General features: G+C 38.3%; 1 protein-coding gene and 1 pseudogene across 1 annotated transcript; one reads left to right on the forward strand and one right to left on the reverse strand.

The window, feature by feature from the left end:
- The window catches only part of LOC143266815 (vomeronasal type-2 receptor 116-like), a 78079-nt pseudogene that overhangs the window by 4184 nt on the left and 55656 nt on the right, over window positions 1-18239 (forward strand).
- On the reverse strand, window positions 913-12305 carry LOC102927975 (vomeronasal type-2 receptor 116-like). The gene is made up of 4 exons (XM_076568166.1): window positions 11550-12305; window positions 10602-10829; window positions 5932-6055; window positions 913-1730 (listed from the first exon to the last, which is right to left on the reverse strand). The coding sequence occupies exons 1-4, from the start codon at window positions 12288-12290 to the stop codon at window positions 913-915; spliced, it is 1911 nt and encodes a 636-aa protein (XP_076424281.1). The 5' UTR covers window positions 12291-12305.

Consider the following 18239-nt stretch of genomic DNA (forward strand, 5'->3'; position numbering starts at 1 on the left):
GTGTTATTTTTTTCTTTTATCTTAGTATATTTTATTTCATTATTATCCCAGAGAAGTCTGTTTATTTTCTAGTGACAGACAGAGAAGGTTTGGATTCTGGTGTGTGTGTGTGTGTGTGTGTGTGTTGTGTTGTGTATATGTGTGTGCATTGAATGTATTGTTATGTGCATGTGTGAGTATAAGAGGCCTTGAAGGCCCAAAGAGAACTTTGATCCCTTGCAGCTACTGTGACAGGTGGGTTTGAACTACAATTTATGATGTCTGTGTATTGAACTATGCCACTTTACAAGAGCAGTACATGACTTTGTCGGCTGAGATATCTCTCCAGCTTCTGCAATATTCTGCAGTATCTGTTTATTGAAACATCCCTCCCATTCCTAAGTTCTACTTCTCTAACTGCCAGGATGCATCAGGATTCTCTAGTCTTCTCCCTACAAGGAGCAGCATTGTTTTGTCTTCATATGCAAACATGAGGTCACAAAATTCCTTCATTTTTTCCAATAATCAGTAGCTGTAAAAGTCTTACATTCACTAAGATATCAAAAAGAAACCTCTGAGTTAATTTCAAATCTTATTACATATTAGGGACAAAGAGAACACTTCCACACTTCACTAATGTCCAAAAGTCAGGTCGTGTAAAAATAGGTAGCTGAGTGGAAGTTTATGGGAGACAATATAGTAAAAGTAGTATACATGACATTGATAAACAACACCATTAGAAGAAACAGTGAGAGTCACTATCTAATGAATAATCTTGCATTGTATCCTAATAGGTGGTTTTGTACCAACATTACATTTGTCAGTTAAAATTTATGAAATGTGAGTTCTGGAAAATGTTTTCTCCCTTAACTTTTGTAAAGAATTTCTCTCTGGTGTTATCAAAATGATGTAGCACTTGGGGACAAAGATACATCACAGCAAGCCGGCACTGGAGGCTAAGATGGAGGAGACCTCCACAGCCACCATGACCTTGCCCTTGGTGCTGTGGTAGACAGGGAGAAAGGTGACCCAGACACTGCAGAACAACAGCATGCTGAATGTCAAGAATTTGGCTTCATTGAATGTGTCAGGGAGATTTCTGGCCAAGAAAGCCACAGTGAAACTCCCCAGGGCCAGAGAGCCCAGGTATCCTAAGACAGAATAGAAGGCAGATACTGAGCCCTTGTTGCACACAATGATGATATGGCTATGCTCAGAATGTGCATCAATGTCAACAGAGGGAGGAGAAACTCCCAGCCAGATTGCACAGAGAATAATTTGAATGATGGTGCAGATGGGAATGATGTAGGTTGGTGCCCCTGATACCAGGAGCCACTTCATCCTTCTTCCAGGAGTAGTGACTTTGAAAGCCAAAACCACAGTAATTGTCTTGGCTAACACAGTGGAAATGGCCACAGTGAATGAAAGTCCATATGTTATTTGCTGCAGGATGCAGGTGACTGAGTTGGGATGGCCAATGAAGAGCAAGGAACAGAGGAAACAGAAGATGAGGGAGATGAGCAGGATGTAGCTGAGAGTGAGGTTATTGGCCCTCACAATGGGAGTGTCTTGGTGCTTCACAAAGATCCCAAGAACCAGAACTGTGAATGCAGACAAACCCAAGGCCATACAGGATAGAGTGATCCCCAAGATGTCTTCAAAGGCCAGAAAGGTCACATCTTTGTACAGGCAGTGGTTCTGCTCTGCTTTGGCATACTGGTCCTCTGGACACTTCATACACTGATCCATATCTGATGCAGAAAGCATAAGTATCAGTAGTGCAACTTCAGCATTTCTTATTTGACAGGCCACTCCAATGTATTTTGGAAACTTTACAACATTTGCATACTTTATTGATAAAGGTGTAATTGAGAATTTTCTGAAGAGCAATGCTTCCATTTCATAATGCCTGTCTTCATCAAGGAAAAACACAGATCCTATTGATACACTATAACATGAATCTTTCTTTCTAAATTAGAAGTGATGCGCTCATGGGAGATGGAGACTTGGCCTTATCCAGGATGAAACCTCATAGCTTTTTTTATTCCCATATGGTCATCACCAAACACATGAGTAGCTGAGCAACAACAAACCGAATCTATTGTGTGTATACGTGCAAGTGCATGAATATGTTAAAGCAGTAAATGAAAATGAGTGTTTGAAAATAGTAAATGTTAAAGAGCTCATGAGTTGAGAATTTCGGTTGCATGTGATGTGTGGCAAATAGAATTGGGAGAGAGTGTGGTTTTATAATGATGTATGAAATTCTCAAGAAAAATTAATTAAATATATTGACCTTAGTTGTATACTCATCAGGGAAGAGGGACACTAAACAGTTTATAAAATGAAATAATCCTACTATTAATGTAGAAAACTCTATACATATATAACACACAAAATTCTTGTATCTTATATCACCACCTTTGAGAGCACAGAGCACCTACTTCCTTCCCTAATTTCCTTCTACATGAGACCTCTGTGGGGACTTTCCCCCTGGGTGTTCTTGGGGAATGAGAAAAAATGTGGTTTAGATAGAAATACAAAGGGAATAGAGAAATAGACAGAGACACGGGATAGCCTAAATGGAGCTTAGATCTTAATCCACCAGCTCAGAACCTTATTCCAAAGGGTTTTTATATCAATACCTAGGGGGGAGGCAAAAGACCACCCTCTTACTAGATACAACTACCAAACACCCAGTACCCAGGCGCGAGGTAAAATCATCCTCTTATGCAGCCCTGCTGGTAAAGCAAGCTCAGAGATCACTAGGAAACCTCTGTGGGATCCAACAGACCTGCATTCTACTAACGTACTCAATGATGAAAGATTATTGGTAAATCAACCTGAACAAGACAACATGAGAACTCCCAAGTGAGAGTGGTAACACAGAATAATTGAAGTGAACAGTAATACCCCATTCACAAGTTGTAATTTCCACCACAGCAAGTAAGGGAAATATGATTGTAATTGTGCTAAATTGTGGATAATAATGGAGAGCAATGGTGCAGTTTCAAGATTTTAAGTCATTCCATGAATAAAACCAACCAGCATTTATGGCCAGCTATGGTTACATTTTTTGTTTTTTGTTCTTTAAGGGGTTGGAAAGATGGTTAGATGTTAAGAACCTGGTCTACTCTTACAGGTGGCCTAAGTCGAGTTCCCAGAACATGTGAAGTGCCATATTACTACCTGTAACTCTGGTACAAAGGGCATCAGATGCCTCCGGTGGCCTTCACCTGGCCTTGTATGGACTTACTACACTCTACATATGCCTAATTCAAATATTCATAAACATGAAGGTTTGTTTATTTTTGTTGGTATATTTATTAATATAAATGCCCTTTATAGTTATTATCTTAAATCAATTTTATTACAATCTATATATTTTTCACACATGTATGTGAGTGGTGAGTGTGTGTGTGTGTGTGTGTGTGTATGTGTGTTTGTGTGTGTTTAAAGTGCAATAGTCAAGAAGGCATCTTGTAGGAGTTGGCTCCATCTCATTTCAATGGGCTTTCTAAGATGAATTCAGGTCATCAGGCTTGTGGCAAGTGATTTACCTCCTAACTCTTCTCATTGACCCTAAATATCTTTTTTTAAAGATTTAGTTATTTATTTTGTATACAGTGCTCAGCCTGCATGTATGCTTGCACACAAGAAGAGGGCAGGGATTCTCATTGTAGACAGTTGTGATCCACCATGTTGTTTCTGGAAATTGAAAACAGGACCTCTGGAAGAGCATGCCATGCTCTTAACTGTTGAGGCATCTTCCCAACCCCTGCCCCAAAATGTCTTTTTTAAATGTTCTTTGCATTATAGACAATGACTGGCAATAAAGGTCAAAAATAATTCTGCACTCTCCTTTGAATTTAGCCATCTCCAAATCAATAACCAGATGACTTATATGGATTGTGTATGCCAAACTCTCATTGGAAAAATTGTGGCTGTTTCTTTTCACTACAGATGTATTTTATCTATATTATTGTGACATTTATTGCTACTGTGTACAAAAATCTTAAGTGGGACACCTGTCTTTATATCAAGTGTCCACACTTTCGACCATTTTTATATGAAATAAAGTGCTGTCTCATGTTTAACTGTTTTACTCCCAGTTACTACTCTTTAGCCATCACAACCTACAATGACATCAGTCTCAAAATTCTCTGAAAACCTCCCTCACATGGAAGTAACAGCACTTGCATCATCCCAAAGTTTCCTTAGCAGACTCCCATTGCAGCCTTATGGTACCAACCTGAATTCACATCTTCATGCTGTCTTCCCCACGTACCTGTCAGCTAAATGACAACACAAAACACTATCCATTCATCAAATGGTTTATAAACAGCATGCCCACCACCACACAGTACTTATTTACCATCACAACACATGGTGACCCAATATCTCTCTTTGACAACAATGTTTGTAGGCAGTGGCAAGAACAAGTTGTGTAGGATTCATGACTTCAGTGGCTGGATATAACTCAACAGTTAAGAGTGCTTACCAGTAGCATGGATACTGAGAGCAACAATTAATAAATGGGACTTCCTGAAAGTGAGAAGCTTTTGTAGAGCAAAGGGCACAGTCAATAAGACCAAACAGCAGCCTACAGAATAGGAAAAGAACTTCACCAACCACATCTGACAGAGAACTGTGTACTAGTGGATGTGGCACCCCCGTGCGACTGGACTAGGCCCTCTGGATACAGAAGATGGTTGTTTGACTCAAACTGTTTGGGGGCAACCAGGCAGCGGGATTGGGATCTGTCCCTGGTCTATGGGCAAGCATCTGGAATCTGTTATATGTGGTGTGACCCCTTGCACAGCCTTGGTGCAGTGGGAAGGAACTTGGACCTGCCTAGGCTCAGTGCACTGGGGTCTGCTGACTCCCCATGGAAGACCTCAATTTGGTGGATGTGGGGTGGCTTGGGAAAGAGGGCTGGGGGTGGGAGGAGGGAGGATGGTTGATCTGTGGATAGTAGGTGGAATGAGTAGAAAGTTTCTTAATAAAGAAAATTGAAAAACAAAGAGTGCTTACAGCTCTTGCAGAGAACAAGGGTTTGGACTCAGCATCCATGTGGAAGCTTATACCTGTCTGTAACTCAAGGTCCAGGGGCTTGTATGCACTCTTTTGGCCTCCACAATCTCCTGCACATAAACACACACAGGAACACATACATACATTCAAGGAGGTTAAATGAATAACCAAATATTTAGAAAGATGCATGAATCCAATCTAGTCTACATGTACTTTAGAGGGATATAATCATCAGGCAGATATAGTGTATAATTCCCTCACAGGGCTGTTTGAATTTTCAAACACTTTCTTTTACAAAATACTACCAGCAATAATATGACAGTGAGTCAAGGGTATATGTGAAGGCACAGGCTGTTATATATAAGGACATTATTGTTAATGACATACTTGTAAAACAAAATTAGGAAAGGAATAGATTTTACTTGTGCTGTAAAAGGGCCACAGAACTTAGTAGTTCCCCAGATGCTCCCTAGCTCAACTAACTTCATGATAAAAGTACCACTCAGAGTATAAAACTCACCACCTAGCAGCACCACATGCCAAACTGAAGCAAAGGCCTAATCCATCATCTTTCTTACAGTTCTTGAAAAGTCTCAAAATGTAATAACTTTGCTTTTGGCTTCTGTGAATCTGCTTTCAGCTCACTGTTCTTGGTAACTGAAGTATGTCAAGCCAGAACATGGTACTTTTGCTTCAAATCTCACCCTGAGAAAGGCTCAGTGCTACACTGGGGTCCTGGTCCTGTCAACTGTAGTTGACATCCAGCTAATGATGACTTCATTTGGCTTAAACCTATGTCTGAGCAGTCTTCTCTAGCGAATACCACATTACAGTGCAGCACCCTTCCAGGCCCCTTAGAAAGTGCAGTGTGGATAGCAAAGTCAATCTGAAGGATTTCTCCCTGCAGTCAACACTTACTTGTCTCATTGGAAATCTCATTTGCTGGGCAGGGGGTGCAATCAAAACAGCAGGCTGCCATTCCTTCTTGATGGAATTTTCTGAATCCAGGGTGACAATCAACACTGCACACAGCAGAGGGCATCTGAGGAAAATCAGACAGATGCTGGGCCAGGAGTTTGACTACGCCTTCAATAGTTATAGCATCTCATCATGTTGAGTAGTTAACAAGTTTTCTTTCTATACATGACCTGAGTGAACACATTTCTTTCAGTAATTTGTACAAGGCCACACATGGATATATGGGAACAAATTGATGAAATATTGAGGTACTTTTGAACTACTAAATGTTCAGGAAGATCTAATAGTATAAGTTGTGTGACCACTGGAATGCCTGAACTGTACACCCTACCCACACATTGTGTAGCTTCATTTTGTCAACTTTACACAAAGCAGAGCTACAAGAAAAAAGAGAAATTTAATTGAGAAAATATCTCCATCTAATTGGTCTCTGGTCATATTGGTGACCTATTTTTTAGTTGCTCATTAATTCTGGGAAGCACCACCACACTTGGTTCCATTTCTGAATTTAGTGGAAGTGCTTTGAGTTTCTCTCCATGTCGTACAATGTTTTCTATGTTCTGTTTTACAGAAACTTATTTTGTCAAAAAAATGTCCTTTCTATTTTTCAAATGTGTTTTTTTAAATGTTTCTTTGTTTTCTTTCTCTGAAGGGATGCTGAATATTGCTCAAGACCTTTTTAGTATTTTTTTCATGCAGATATAATTTCTATCCTAGTGTAAATTTATGTGATATATTATACTTGATTGTTTTGCATATGTTGAACCAGCCTTACATTCTTGTAATAAAGTCATCTTGTGTACAGGGGTTGATCTTTCTGGTGTGCTGTTCAGACCTCTTTGCCAGTATTTACATGAGAATTTCTCCATTCATTTTCATTGTTTGGACTACAATTTTCCTCTTTCTGATTCACTTTGCCTCGAATGGTTTTATTCTTTACTACTGAGACTCTGTTCTTCCTTATGAGTGCAGTGTTTTCCTTCTGAGCAACAGAGTATTGTTTTCTGAAAAAATATTTCCTTGTCTGTGTCCTTTGATTCGAGAGTGGGATTCTTCAAATTCGGTTATTAATGAAAGCTATTTGGTGATTATTGTCAATTTGTGTTTTTGTAAGTTTTCTTGTATTTTCAAACCTTTGCTTTTCTATCTAATGATCTAGTGTAGTCTACCCATTCCTGTGACAAATACTGTTTAACTTAATATTCAGTGTGAAGGAGTGTGACATGTCAAGACAGTCTGGAAGTGTCTTCGTTAATGATGTTGCAGTAGATATATATTCCTGCAATTTGTGGTCACCATTACAACTTTTTTCATCTTCCTGAAATTATGAAGGACAGCTTTGCTGGGTATAGTAACTGAAGTTGGAAATTTTATCACTGTTTGAAATACATGAATGATCCTTTCTCTTTTTAAAGTGTATATGAAAAAAGCTACTGTTATTATGATGAGGACTTTCAATGAAATTGACCTTCTCTCTTGTAACCTAAAATTCCTCTTTATTCTGCATAACTGAGATTTTAAATAATCTTTAAACAGGGCAGGTCCTTTTCTGAACCTGTCTGTTAGGCACTCTGACTGTCTCCTGTATCTGGATGGCCATATTTCCCAGCATTTAGTAAATTTTGGCTGTCATTCTATTAGAAATACCTTTGGTCCTTTCACATGTTGTCATCTTCTTGTGCCTGTGTTTTGTTAATTTGATCTTTTATTGATGTCCCCTAAGTCTCTTGTGTTTTCTTCATCCTTCCTTATTGTTTTAGTTTTGTCATAGTTTGAATTAATATTCATGTGTGTTCAGGCATCTCCATGATGGGTAAGGTAACCTGCTGACGTCTCATGCAACCCAAGTCAGAAGCTCATTTTTTAATAAAAGGTGGACCTGCAGGATTCTGGCCCCCGTTTTGGGTAACTGTTGCCTTGCTTGCTGACCTTGACCTTGATATCCTCCCAATGCTAATTTCCTGCTGGGTTCCACCCTCCTGAATGCTTAAGGGAAGTTCCTTGTATATGTATCCTGAATAATGAGCGTTAACAGCTTAGATGCAAGATTGTAAAACATCAGTAGCAAACTTCTGCCCTCCGGGGTCCTCCCATTGTGCTATAAGCCTGTAATTAAGACCTCCTAACCCCTTCAAAATATGACATTCAACATTTAAAATTAAATATATATATATATATTTTATATACATAAATATTTTTATATATTTTATATATAAAATATTATATATTTTAAATACTTATATAAGATATTATATTATATAAATTATATATTTTATATATAAAATATTATATTTTTAATATTTATATAAAATATTATATATTATAAATATTTTATATACTTTTATATATAAATATTATATATAATAGAATGAATACTGCCAATGTAATCTATGAATACCACAAATGTGATTCATATTATGAGTGTAATTTAAGAAATAAATAAATTTTAAAAAATTCATCTGTGTTTTTTCAAGTCTTAAAAGCTTGACTTCTACTTGAGACATTTTCAGAGAAAGATGTTTTATACAGTTTGTTGTTGGAAGCACACTCAACTGAGACATTTCCAAGCCCCTCCCCACAGCACCAAGGCTGTGCAAAGTACCACACCTTAAGAACTAGCCTCCAAAAAGCTTGCCCATGCACCAAGGACAGATCCCAATCCCCCTGCCTGGATGTCCCCCATACACTTCAAGCTAAACTACAATCTCCCATAACCAGAGGGCCTCGTCTAGTTCTACAGGACCTCCATAGCTATCAGTCCATCATTCATGGGTTTCTATTTGTTTGGCTGGTCATCTCTGCATGTTTTCCCATCATGATCTCCAAGTCCAATGCCCACAGAATCCCTCCTCTCTCTCATTGATTGGATTCTCAGAGCTCTGCCTGGCACCAGGCCCTGGATCTCTGCTTTTGCTTCCATCAGTCACTGGATAAAGGCTCTATGATGACAAGTAGATTATTCCCTAGACTGAACACCAGAGTAGACCAATCCAGACACCTTCTTGATCATTGCCAGTAGTCCAAGAAAGGGTCATCCTTGTGAATTCATGACAGCATACCCAGCACCCTGCCTCTTCCTATTCTCATGATGTCTTCATTTATCATGGTATCTCTTTCCTTCTTCTACCACTCTGTCCCTGTTCTGGAACATTCTTACAGTTATTCTTTGAAGTCTTTGTTTGGTGTGTCATTGAGTTCACTATCACGTAAGCCTATGATTGTATCATATGGAATCCTGCTGCCTCACTGTTTGCAAGTTTCATTTCTGCATTATGATTTTCATATCTAGAGTACAACGCATATTGGATTTTTTAACTCCTCTCTTTTCTTTGTGGTTGATGTTTTTGTAATTTTCTTTCAAGTTAGGCCTGGTAGAAGCAGACTTGTGATTTTATCACTCTCCTCTGATTAAGTGGTATAGGCCAGTAGTTAAAACTTTAACCCATTTAGCTGTTCTCTGAGCATAAATTTCTCATCACTGTGAAGATAGAATATTAACTCTTGATTTAAATTTATCTGAGCAACTTGAGATATCACTTCAGATGAAGTTTGCCCACTTTCTGGATGTAAACCCCTTTCAAACTCAACACACAACATTGCAGTAGACAATGTAGTTCAGATATTATAAAACCAGTCACATCATAATCAATACCTATATATATCTGGGGACACATAATGGGATATTTTATTTACAAATTTTCTCAAAACCAAATTATGATAACTATGAGTGCCTGTCCAATCAAAAAAGGAAACAATACAAATCTTTTTCTTTGTTTTTTCATTTGTTTGTTTGTCTGAATGAGTTATGAAAGAATTATGGCACAAAGAAATGCTCTCATAATGAAGTATTCCTTTAGAAAATATGATTGAGGGCTGGAGAGGTGGCTCAGCAACCTATCATACTTGGTGTTCAATCCCTCAAATCCTATACTTAGGCTTCAAATTGTCTTCAGTTCCTGGGTATCATAATCCCTCTCCGGACATATTTACATACCTAATACTCACATGTAACATAGATATATACAGGCAAAACATCCATATACATAAAAAGTCTAAAAAAACAAATTATAACTAATAAAATATCTAAGGTGGTCCATGAAAATGTGAATGTATTGTTAGACTATTACGCAGTTTAGGACCTCCTAGTCAACATACTTGAATAAAATTATAGAATATAAATTAATGACTCTATTTCTAGTTCCAAATCTTTCCTTACAAACAGCTTCAGTCTTTTCAGCATGTGGATTAGTGATTCAACAGAAGAGATGAAAATCATTGGGCAGCAATCAGAATAGTACAAAGAGAATATTGATAACTTTACTGGGAATAATATCAAATGTTGGTCATACCTAGTTTTATATTTGTTTATAAATCGGAGTGTTTCTGATGTGTTAAAAATATATCATATGTTTGTCGTAGGTTTTCAAAAACTTACCAAACAATCATACTTTTAAAATCTGAAGGGAAAAAAACATCATCTAGAAGTATAAAATTATGTCTTTACATGATCATCCATCTAATTTCACTAGGTCGCAGGGAAACCCAAATGGCCTCACTTCACAGTAGTTCCAACTCTAACGTGTAAATCAGTACATTTTGGTCAGACCCACCTGTCTAGTTCCTGTGGCCCACTCTATCATGTCTTCATATAAATGAAGCTGTTCACCATGTGGAAAATATGGCTTAAACTCTCCTATTTTCACCTTAAGTCCAACATCATGGGGGAAATTACAAATGTAGTAAATGCCATACTCTGCTTGCAGTTTTTCTTTCTGATTCATATTTATTACATCTCCAGCTGGATTAACAAAGTGCATATTTTTCAGAAATGGGTGAAGCTGAAAGATAGACAACCCTTTTCAGTCTATATCACCTTATTTTAAGTTTCAAAATCTGTTCTGATTTTATCCTAAGGAAAGTTTATTAAAGGTGTCCAAGGGAGAAACTCAATGAAAGCATGTGAATAAACAAAGTCATTATGTTCCCAGAATTTTAGTTCTCTGAGTAGAAACCATAAAACCAAACACAGACATACACACAACCATCAAACATAAATATGCACCATACATACACACACACACACACACACACATGCACGAACACACGTATGCATGTACAAATACTTCCACAAAGATACCCATGCAGAGGCACACACATAATACAGCCATACTCATTCACACACATACACACTAACACACACATTCAGACAGACCTAAGCAAGCAAATGCAGACACAGAAACACAGAGACACAAAAATACACAAAACACACACAGAGAAACATACTGATACAAATATTCACAAAGAGACATATGTACACACAACAAATATATGGTCATATATACAATCACGCACAAACACAGAAGAGAGATATTCATATATGTGAAAAGAACATCTATACACAACCACACAAAGTGGGGTCAAAATCAGGTGAGTACACTTATACACAATATGCCTTATAGTGAACAACACATATATGATAAATATTGGTTTAAACATGTGACTCTTTAAAGTTTATAACATTGATGACATGAAGTACCATCCATTGGAAGATACAGTACCTGTGAGCAGTCAGAATCCAGTGTTCTCACAGTGTTGATTTGCTGGTTTTCTACTTGTTGAAGAAGCATTACATGGAGAGCATGGGCCATAGCATACACAGCATTGTATATATCATAAGCATCATCACTGAAGGCCATGTCAAAACTTTTTAGCATTAACCATTCCAGTGAGACGTTCAAAGAGCAGTTCTCCAGTGTCTTACAGTTAAATGTTGAGGCTTCACAACTAAAGTACATCCACCCAAGTCCTGCCAGGAACTTGTCTGTGTATTTGGAAGGGTTCAGTGTCTGAACAAAATTTTTAAGACCAGAAATCTCAGCATGGTGGTGTGCAAAAGCAAGAGTTCCATGGAAGGAGTCAAGGGTGAAGTCTCTCTTACTTGTAGTGATATCCCACTGAGAGGTGGTGACCCATATTCTCTGTATACCCTGCGATTTCCACATTCTAAAGCACACAGCTAGAGTACTGTCTATGTAACCATAAAAGATAAAAACATTTGTGGATGATGTCTCAATTTGGTTGTTATACACTTTAGCTCTTGACATGTATGACTCCATGTTGACTGGGATCACGATCACAAAGGCTAAGCAGACTCTTTTGACTTCACTTTCTCCTCTCAGATCTGAGAGAAATTGGAGACCTTGGTCATCATCTGAGATGGCCAGCCCAACCCAGTTCCAGTTGAAGTGAAGCACCAAAGAGACCATGGCCAGGGCCAGAGCTGTGTCCTTGGGGGCCATCTGATAAAGATTGGGAAACTGTTCATGATCACTCAGGATAGGATGGAAAGGTCCATAGGTGAGCTGAAGGACATAAAACATAGTATGAGGTAGAGGATTGTCAGAAATCTCAATGGAAGCCCTGAGATGTGTGAAGTACCAGTTTAAAATGACAGGAAGACAATTTTCCCCTATTACTACAGTTAAACTACACTGTTAGAGACCTAAAAAATCACCTTTCTACATTTTTTCAAGGAAATTCCCCTTCACTTGTAGTTCTTCTTCTCATCTATATATCAAACTGTAGCTGGAGAGCTTCTCTCCAGGATCCTCCAAGTAGGCTGTTGGACTGCCCAGAATTGGCAGGACCTGGAGAGAAGCTCTCCAGCTACAAATGGTGCCCAAAAGGTTGGCAAGAGTTTCCAACTGAAATCTGAAAAAAAATTCTAAAACGGAGCTAAAAACATCTTCCTAGTTGTCTCTCTCAAGTTAGTGGCAGTCTGTGCATTTGACTGGCAGTATGGCCCGAATGAGGCATCGACAAGTGGCTCATTATGCTGCTTGGTGGATTTATTCTTTGATAGTACAAAAAAAGGTTTCTGAGCAACATGATGTTTTGATCAAAACATAGAACAACTGTTTCTAAGAGTTAATGGCTTCCAGAGCTGGCAGTAAACATAACACTATCATGTTGGGTAGCTGAGGCAGGCAGAGCCACAAACCACCAACCACAGGGGCCATTTCAGTCTTACAAACGCTGCAGTTTAAAACAATAGATTTTAAAAAAAGACAGATTCAGATTGAACAAGACTTTCAATGCTTTACAATGTGTGTAAAAATGTACGGAGGATATGTATATTTTAAAGATAACTTGACTTTAAAATTTGGATCTAAGGATATGTTGCTTTGGAAAGGAGGCTCTGCTTTGGTTTCCACAGAAAGCCAGAGGTTATGGATTTGTTCCAGATTAAGATACATCAGGTTTCACCAGCCAAGACCCCCTGAACAGTCTCTGATGACCCATGGCCCAGATGATCCAACAACCAGAATGGTTTCAAGTCAACTGGCTCAGATGATACACTCTCATGGACTACTCCATAACCCTAAAGTTTTCTTTGTGTCCACATAAGATACAGCATCCCCCTCCAGCAGGAAGTAGTAAGAGAAGCTATGCCTAAATTCCCAAATATACCAAGCTGGCTTTGGAGATGGAATTGGCTCACTCCTCTAAACCCAAACATATTAATAAAAAATAAAAAAAAAGGTTAAGAAATTCTTTTGTCCCATATCAGAACAACCCTCTGGTGTGGGACAGAGAAAAACCAATGTTTTTATTTAAATCAGGTTGATTATAAATGTGATCTCTTTCTAAAGAAGAAAGGGGCATATGATATAGATATGACAGGATGAAAGGGTAGATTATTGAATCTACTTTTAAAGAGCAACTTGTTTAAAATGTTTTACATTGCTATGGATTTTAGTTTAGTGATACAAGTTTAAACTTAATTTTGTTATACTGTACATATATATTCTATTCTTGTTTGAGATATTAGGTTTATGTAACTCATATAAATTGTAATGGATAATTAAGAAATACTGATTAATAATTATTCTTCCATGATAGTCAAACTTATAGTCATCTTGTTTTCTAGGTATACATAGATATAATTTAATTAGGTAGGTAATCTTCAAACACTTCAAATACCTACAGAATATGGCATTTAAAATGTTTTAAAAACTTAGACTTTTTAGACAATGAGATATGTCAGCTCCTGGAAGCACCGATTTACTTCAGCGAGGAGGATGGGCATCAAACACACTCCATATGGCATTTATCTTCACCTTGGAAAAAATATCCATTTAGGCAAGAAACTGTTCTTGCCTGGACTGCTTGATCTACTGGACATGCAGGACCCATAGAAAGGAGACCACTGAACTTTGCTTGGCAAAATGGTCCTTCAGGCTCCTGCTTCACAGAGGAAACTGATAGACATTCTACAGGACACAGAGAGACTCTAGGCCTGTGGGCTGAAGACAGATGCCCCAACTTTACAAAGGAACATTAGGTGACTCTCCAGGCTGCCAGCTGTCTCTGTCTACCCTGCAAGACTCCTGAAAGTTGCTTGCATCCTTCTCCCATTTCTCAGGTAATAGTATATCCTTCTGGCATCTTTGATGTAGTTGAAGACTAGATTGTTATAATTTCCTCTGTTATGAGAGAAGATAAGTTAGATATAAAACCTTAGACTCACAAATATAAGATACATAGGATATCTTCTTTAATATTGTAACTGTAATTCTTATTTGATAATTGTTTTGTTATATATAATTTTACTGTGTGAAAGTTAAAACCTTCCTTTTTGAAAAAGAAAAAGAAAAGTGGGAAGTGCTGTGAAAGATTGATTGATAAATAAAACACTGGTTGGCCAGTAGCCAGGCAGGAAGTATAGATGGGACTAGCAGAGAGGAGAATTGAGAGAACAAGAAGGTGTAGAGGAGAAGACGCCAGCCTGCCATCCAGGGAGCATGATGTAAAGGCAACAGGTAAAGCCATGGAACACATGGTGACATATAGATTAACAGAAATGAGCTGAGTATAAGAGTAACAGCTAGACAATGGTAGGCTTGAAATAATGGCCAAGCAGTTTAAGTAATATAAGCATTTGTATGTTTGTTTTATAAGTGAGCTACAGGACTTGTTAGGACCCAGAGAGAAAAACTCTAGCTATATCAACTAATGAATTGTGAATGTCCCATTGAGTGCCTGATTAATCATCCTTGAAATTGATTTAAATGAATATGAAGCCAATTTCCCTGTCATATCCTCCTTAGCATCAGGCTATGCCAACTAAGGAGAAAAATTCCATTGTTTCCCACCCAAACAACCTCACCTGAAGATATTTGTAGAGCTGGAGAATTGGAGTTACCCTCACAGATGTCACTAACATTGGTCCTGTTATTGCTACTATACATTTGATCTGATCTTCACAGATGTAGTTAAGGAGAAAAATATGCACTTCTGCAAACTTGTTTATGAAATTTTGAAGTCCCTGTTTATCATCATAATTGTTATGGAAGAAGCCAAATATAAGAGATACATTTGGTAGAAGATACAGATTCCTGTTGATTTCTTCCACAGCAAAAGCAAAAGGCAGAACAAACTGATAGTTTCGAATTGGTATTCTGAAAAGAAAGACACAGGGTTCAGTATGGATAAAGCTCTATAGATGAATGTTTTGTAGATAATACATGGAGTACCATGCATTTCATGTCTTTCCAGATATAGCTTGACAAAATCCCCAGTTTTGTAAGATTGGAAAAACATGAAATGTTTGGGAGCTTGGAAAAGAACTAAAAAGTTAATGAGAGTGGTTGTCACAAAAATAAGAAATGTGTTATTGTCTACTTTGACAGAGAATTTCACCTTGGCTGTATGAGTACTGGATGTGCATTTGATAAAAGATATGTGTGTGTGTATCTGTAGGGGACTTGACAATGCAGTTCTCATGGGGGGCAGGAGAGGAAGCTGGATACTTCAGGGCTGAAATTTTAAGTGGTTTTTAAGGAGCCTGCCAACATGGGTGGTTGAAACTGAACTCAGGGTCTTTGATAGCACAGCAAGTGTTCTTAACTGCTGACCTGTGTCTACAGCCACAGTGTATTAATCCTTTCTATGTTCTAGATATTCTTCAGTCTCATATAGACAGTAGATATTTTTCCATCTGTTTGTAGGCTGCCTCTTACCCAGCTCATAAGTTTTTTGAATGCAGATAAAATTAATTTTATGCAACCACACTTGTTAATTTGTGGTCTTATTTCCTGAATTATTCGATATCTTTAAGTGTTTTCTCCTTGTTGTCTTTATCAGTTTCATGGTTTCAGGACTTACACTAAAGTCTTTGATCCATTTGGATTTGATTTTGGAACAGGACAATGGCTGGGAGATATTTCTTTTCGACCTCTGTTTTTTTGTTTTTTTTGTTTTTTTTTTTGTTTTTTTTTTGTTTTTTTTTGTTTTTTTTTTTTGGTTTTTCGAGACAGGGTTTCTCTGCGTAGCTTTGCGCCTTTCCTGGAGCTCACTTGGTAGCCCAGGCTGGCCTCGAACTCACAGAGATCCGCCTGCCTCTGCCTCCCGAGTGCTGGGATTAAAGGCGTGCGCCACCACCGCCCGGCTCTTTTCGACCTCTGTATGGCAAGTTTTCCACTAGCATTTCTTGAGCACACTGTCTCTACCCCACTTTATATATGGGGGCATTACTTACTATTAAACTGTATTTTTCCTAGAGTGTATCTTGGTAATATTTTTCTCCTCTCCTAATTTCTTCTGGGTCCTCCCCGCCTCCCTACCCACCTATGTCTATATTATTTTTCTCTCTATTTTTCTTTATAAACAAAATCAAAAAGAATAGAATAAAATGCATAAAAATGCAAAAGAGTTTGGGGATTTATCTCAGTGGTAGAATTCTAAGCAATGTGAGGCCCTGGGTTCAGTCCTCAGCTGTGCAAAAAAAAAACCACAAAAATGAAAAACAAAATAAACATCAAAAACCAAATGGATAAATGGATATCTGTTTCCATAAATTGCTTTGTGAAGACTCTCTTAAAACAGTTGGACTAGACATCAATTGATGAGTATAGCACAATATCATCAGGAATCATTTCATTGATTTTTTTGGCATTCATGTTTGGTTCTATCCCAGGTCTCTGGGATATCCCACTTCTGAGTCCTGGCTCACATGGGGGAACTCCCTCTCAGGGTATGGGTCTGCAGCTGTGCCAGCCATCAGTTGGTCACCCCCACAATTTCTCCTCCATCTTTACCCCAACATATCTTGTAGGCAGGACAAATTGTAACAGCCAAACATTAGCAGAGCATGGGGAATCCTGCAGAAGGTCGAGGGGAAGGATTGTAGTACTCAGTGATGTCAAGGATACCAGAAGAAAACCCACAGAATCAACTAACCTGGGCTTAGAAGGCCTCACAGAGATTGAACAGACAACCAGGGAGCCTGCATGGGACTGACCTAGACTCTCTGCCTATAGGTTACAATTGTGTAACTTGGTCTTCATGTAGGACTCCTAGCAGTGAGAGTGTGGGCAGATATCTCTGACTTTGTGTCCTGCAATAATGACCCTTTCCTCCTGCTGGATCCAACCTTGGTGGAGGAGGGGTGCCAGGTCTCACTGCAGCTTGATAAACCATGGCTCGGGATATTCATGGGATGCCTGCCTGTACCTAAACATAAACAGTAGAAAGAGAGTGGATGGCAAGGCCTGGGAGAATAAAGGAGGGGAGATTGGGAAGAGGGAATGGAATAGAAAGGAAGTTTTAGGTGGAAAGTAAAATCAAGAAAATAAATAAATAAAATATAATAATAAATATGAAAAAGAAACAACAAAAAAGCACAAGGGAGGCAAAATAAGACAAAAAGTCTACAAAAATACCATTCTGTTAATTTTGTGTTATCAAACTACTCTTGTGCATGGGACTGGTCCTGAAGTGTGTCTAATAATATTCTCAGTGAGACTCCACTGGAGAAAAGAGATTTTACCTTTCAAAGCAGGTGGGAGAATAAAGATGGAAGAAACAAAGAACACAACAAGAAAGGGCACATAGAATGATGAGCATCTGCCCATGTGTGTAAAGTTATTATAGATCTCTTTCAAATTTTCCTAGCTCCTGAGAAGCAATTTCTCAGAGGACCCTGAATAGGGGCTGGGAATTGGTACCTCGATTCCTATAGCACAGCTCATTATGGTCCAAACCATACCTGGGCATATAGACCAAGACTGTACAAGACAGAAAGTTGAACGAGCCATGGAGAGCAAGCCAGTATGCAATGTTCCTCCATGGTTCCTGCCTCTGTTCCTGCTTAAGTTTCTAACCTGTATACTTCAGTGATGGACTGTAATCAGGACAGGAAAGCAAGATAAGCCAATTCCTCTCCTACTTTCTTTTGGTCAGTGATT

Source organism: Peromyscus maniculatus, chromosome 1 (genome assembly GCF_049852395.1).
Source record: "Peromyscus maniculatus bairdii isolate BWxNUB_F1_BW_parent chromosome 1, HU_Pman_BW_mat_3.1, whole genome shotgun sequence".
In the NCBI taxonomy this organism is placed as follows: domain Eukaryota; kingdom Metazoa; phylum Chordata; class Mammalia; order Rodentia; family Cricetidae; genus Peromyscus; species Peromyscus maniculatus.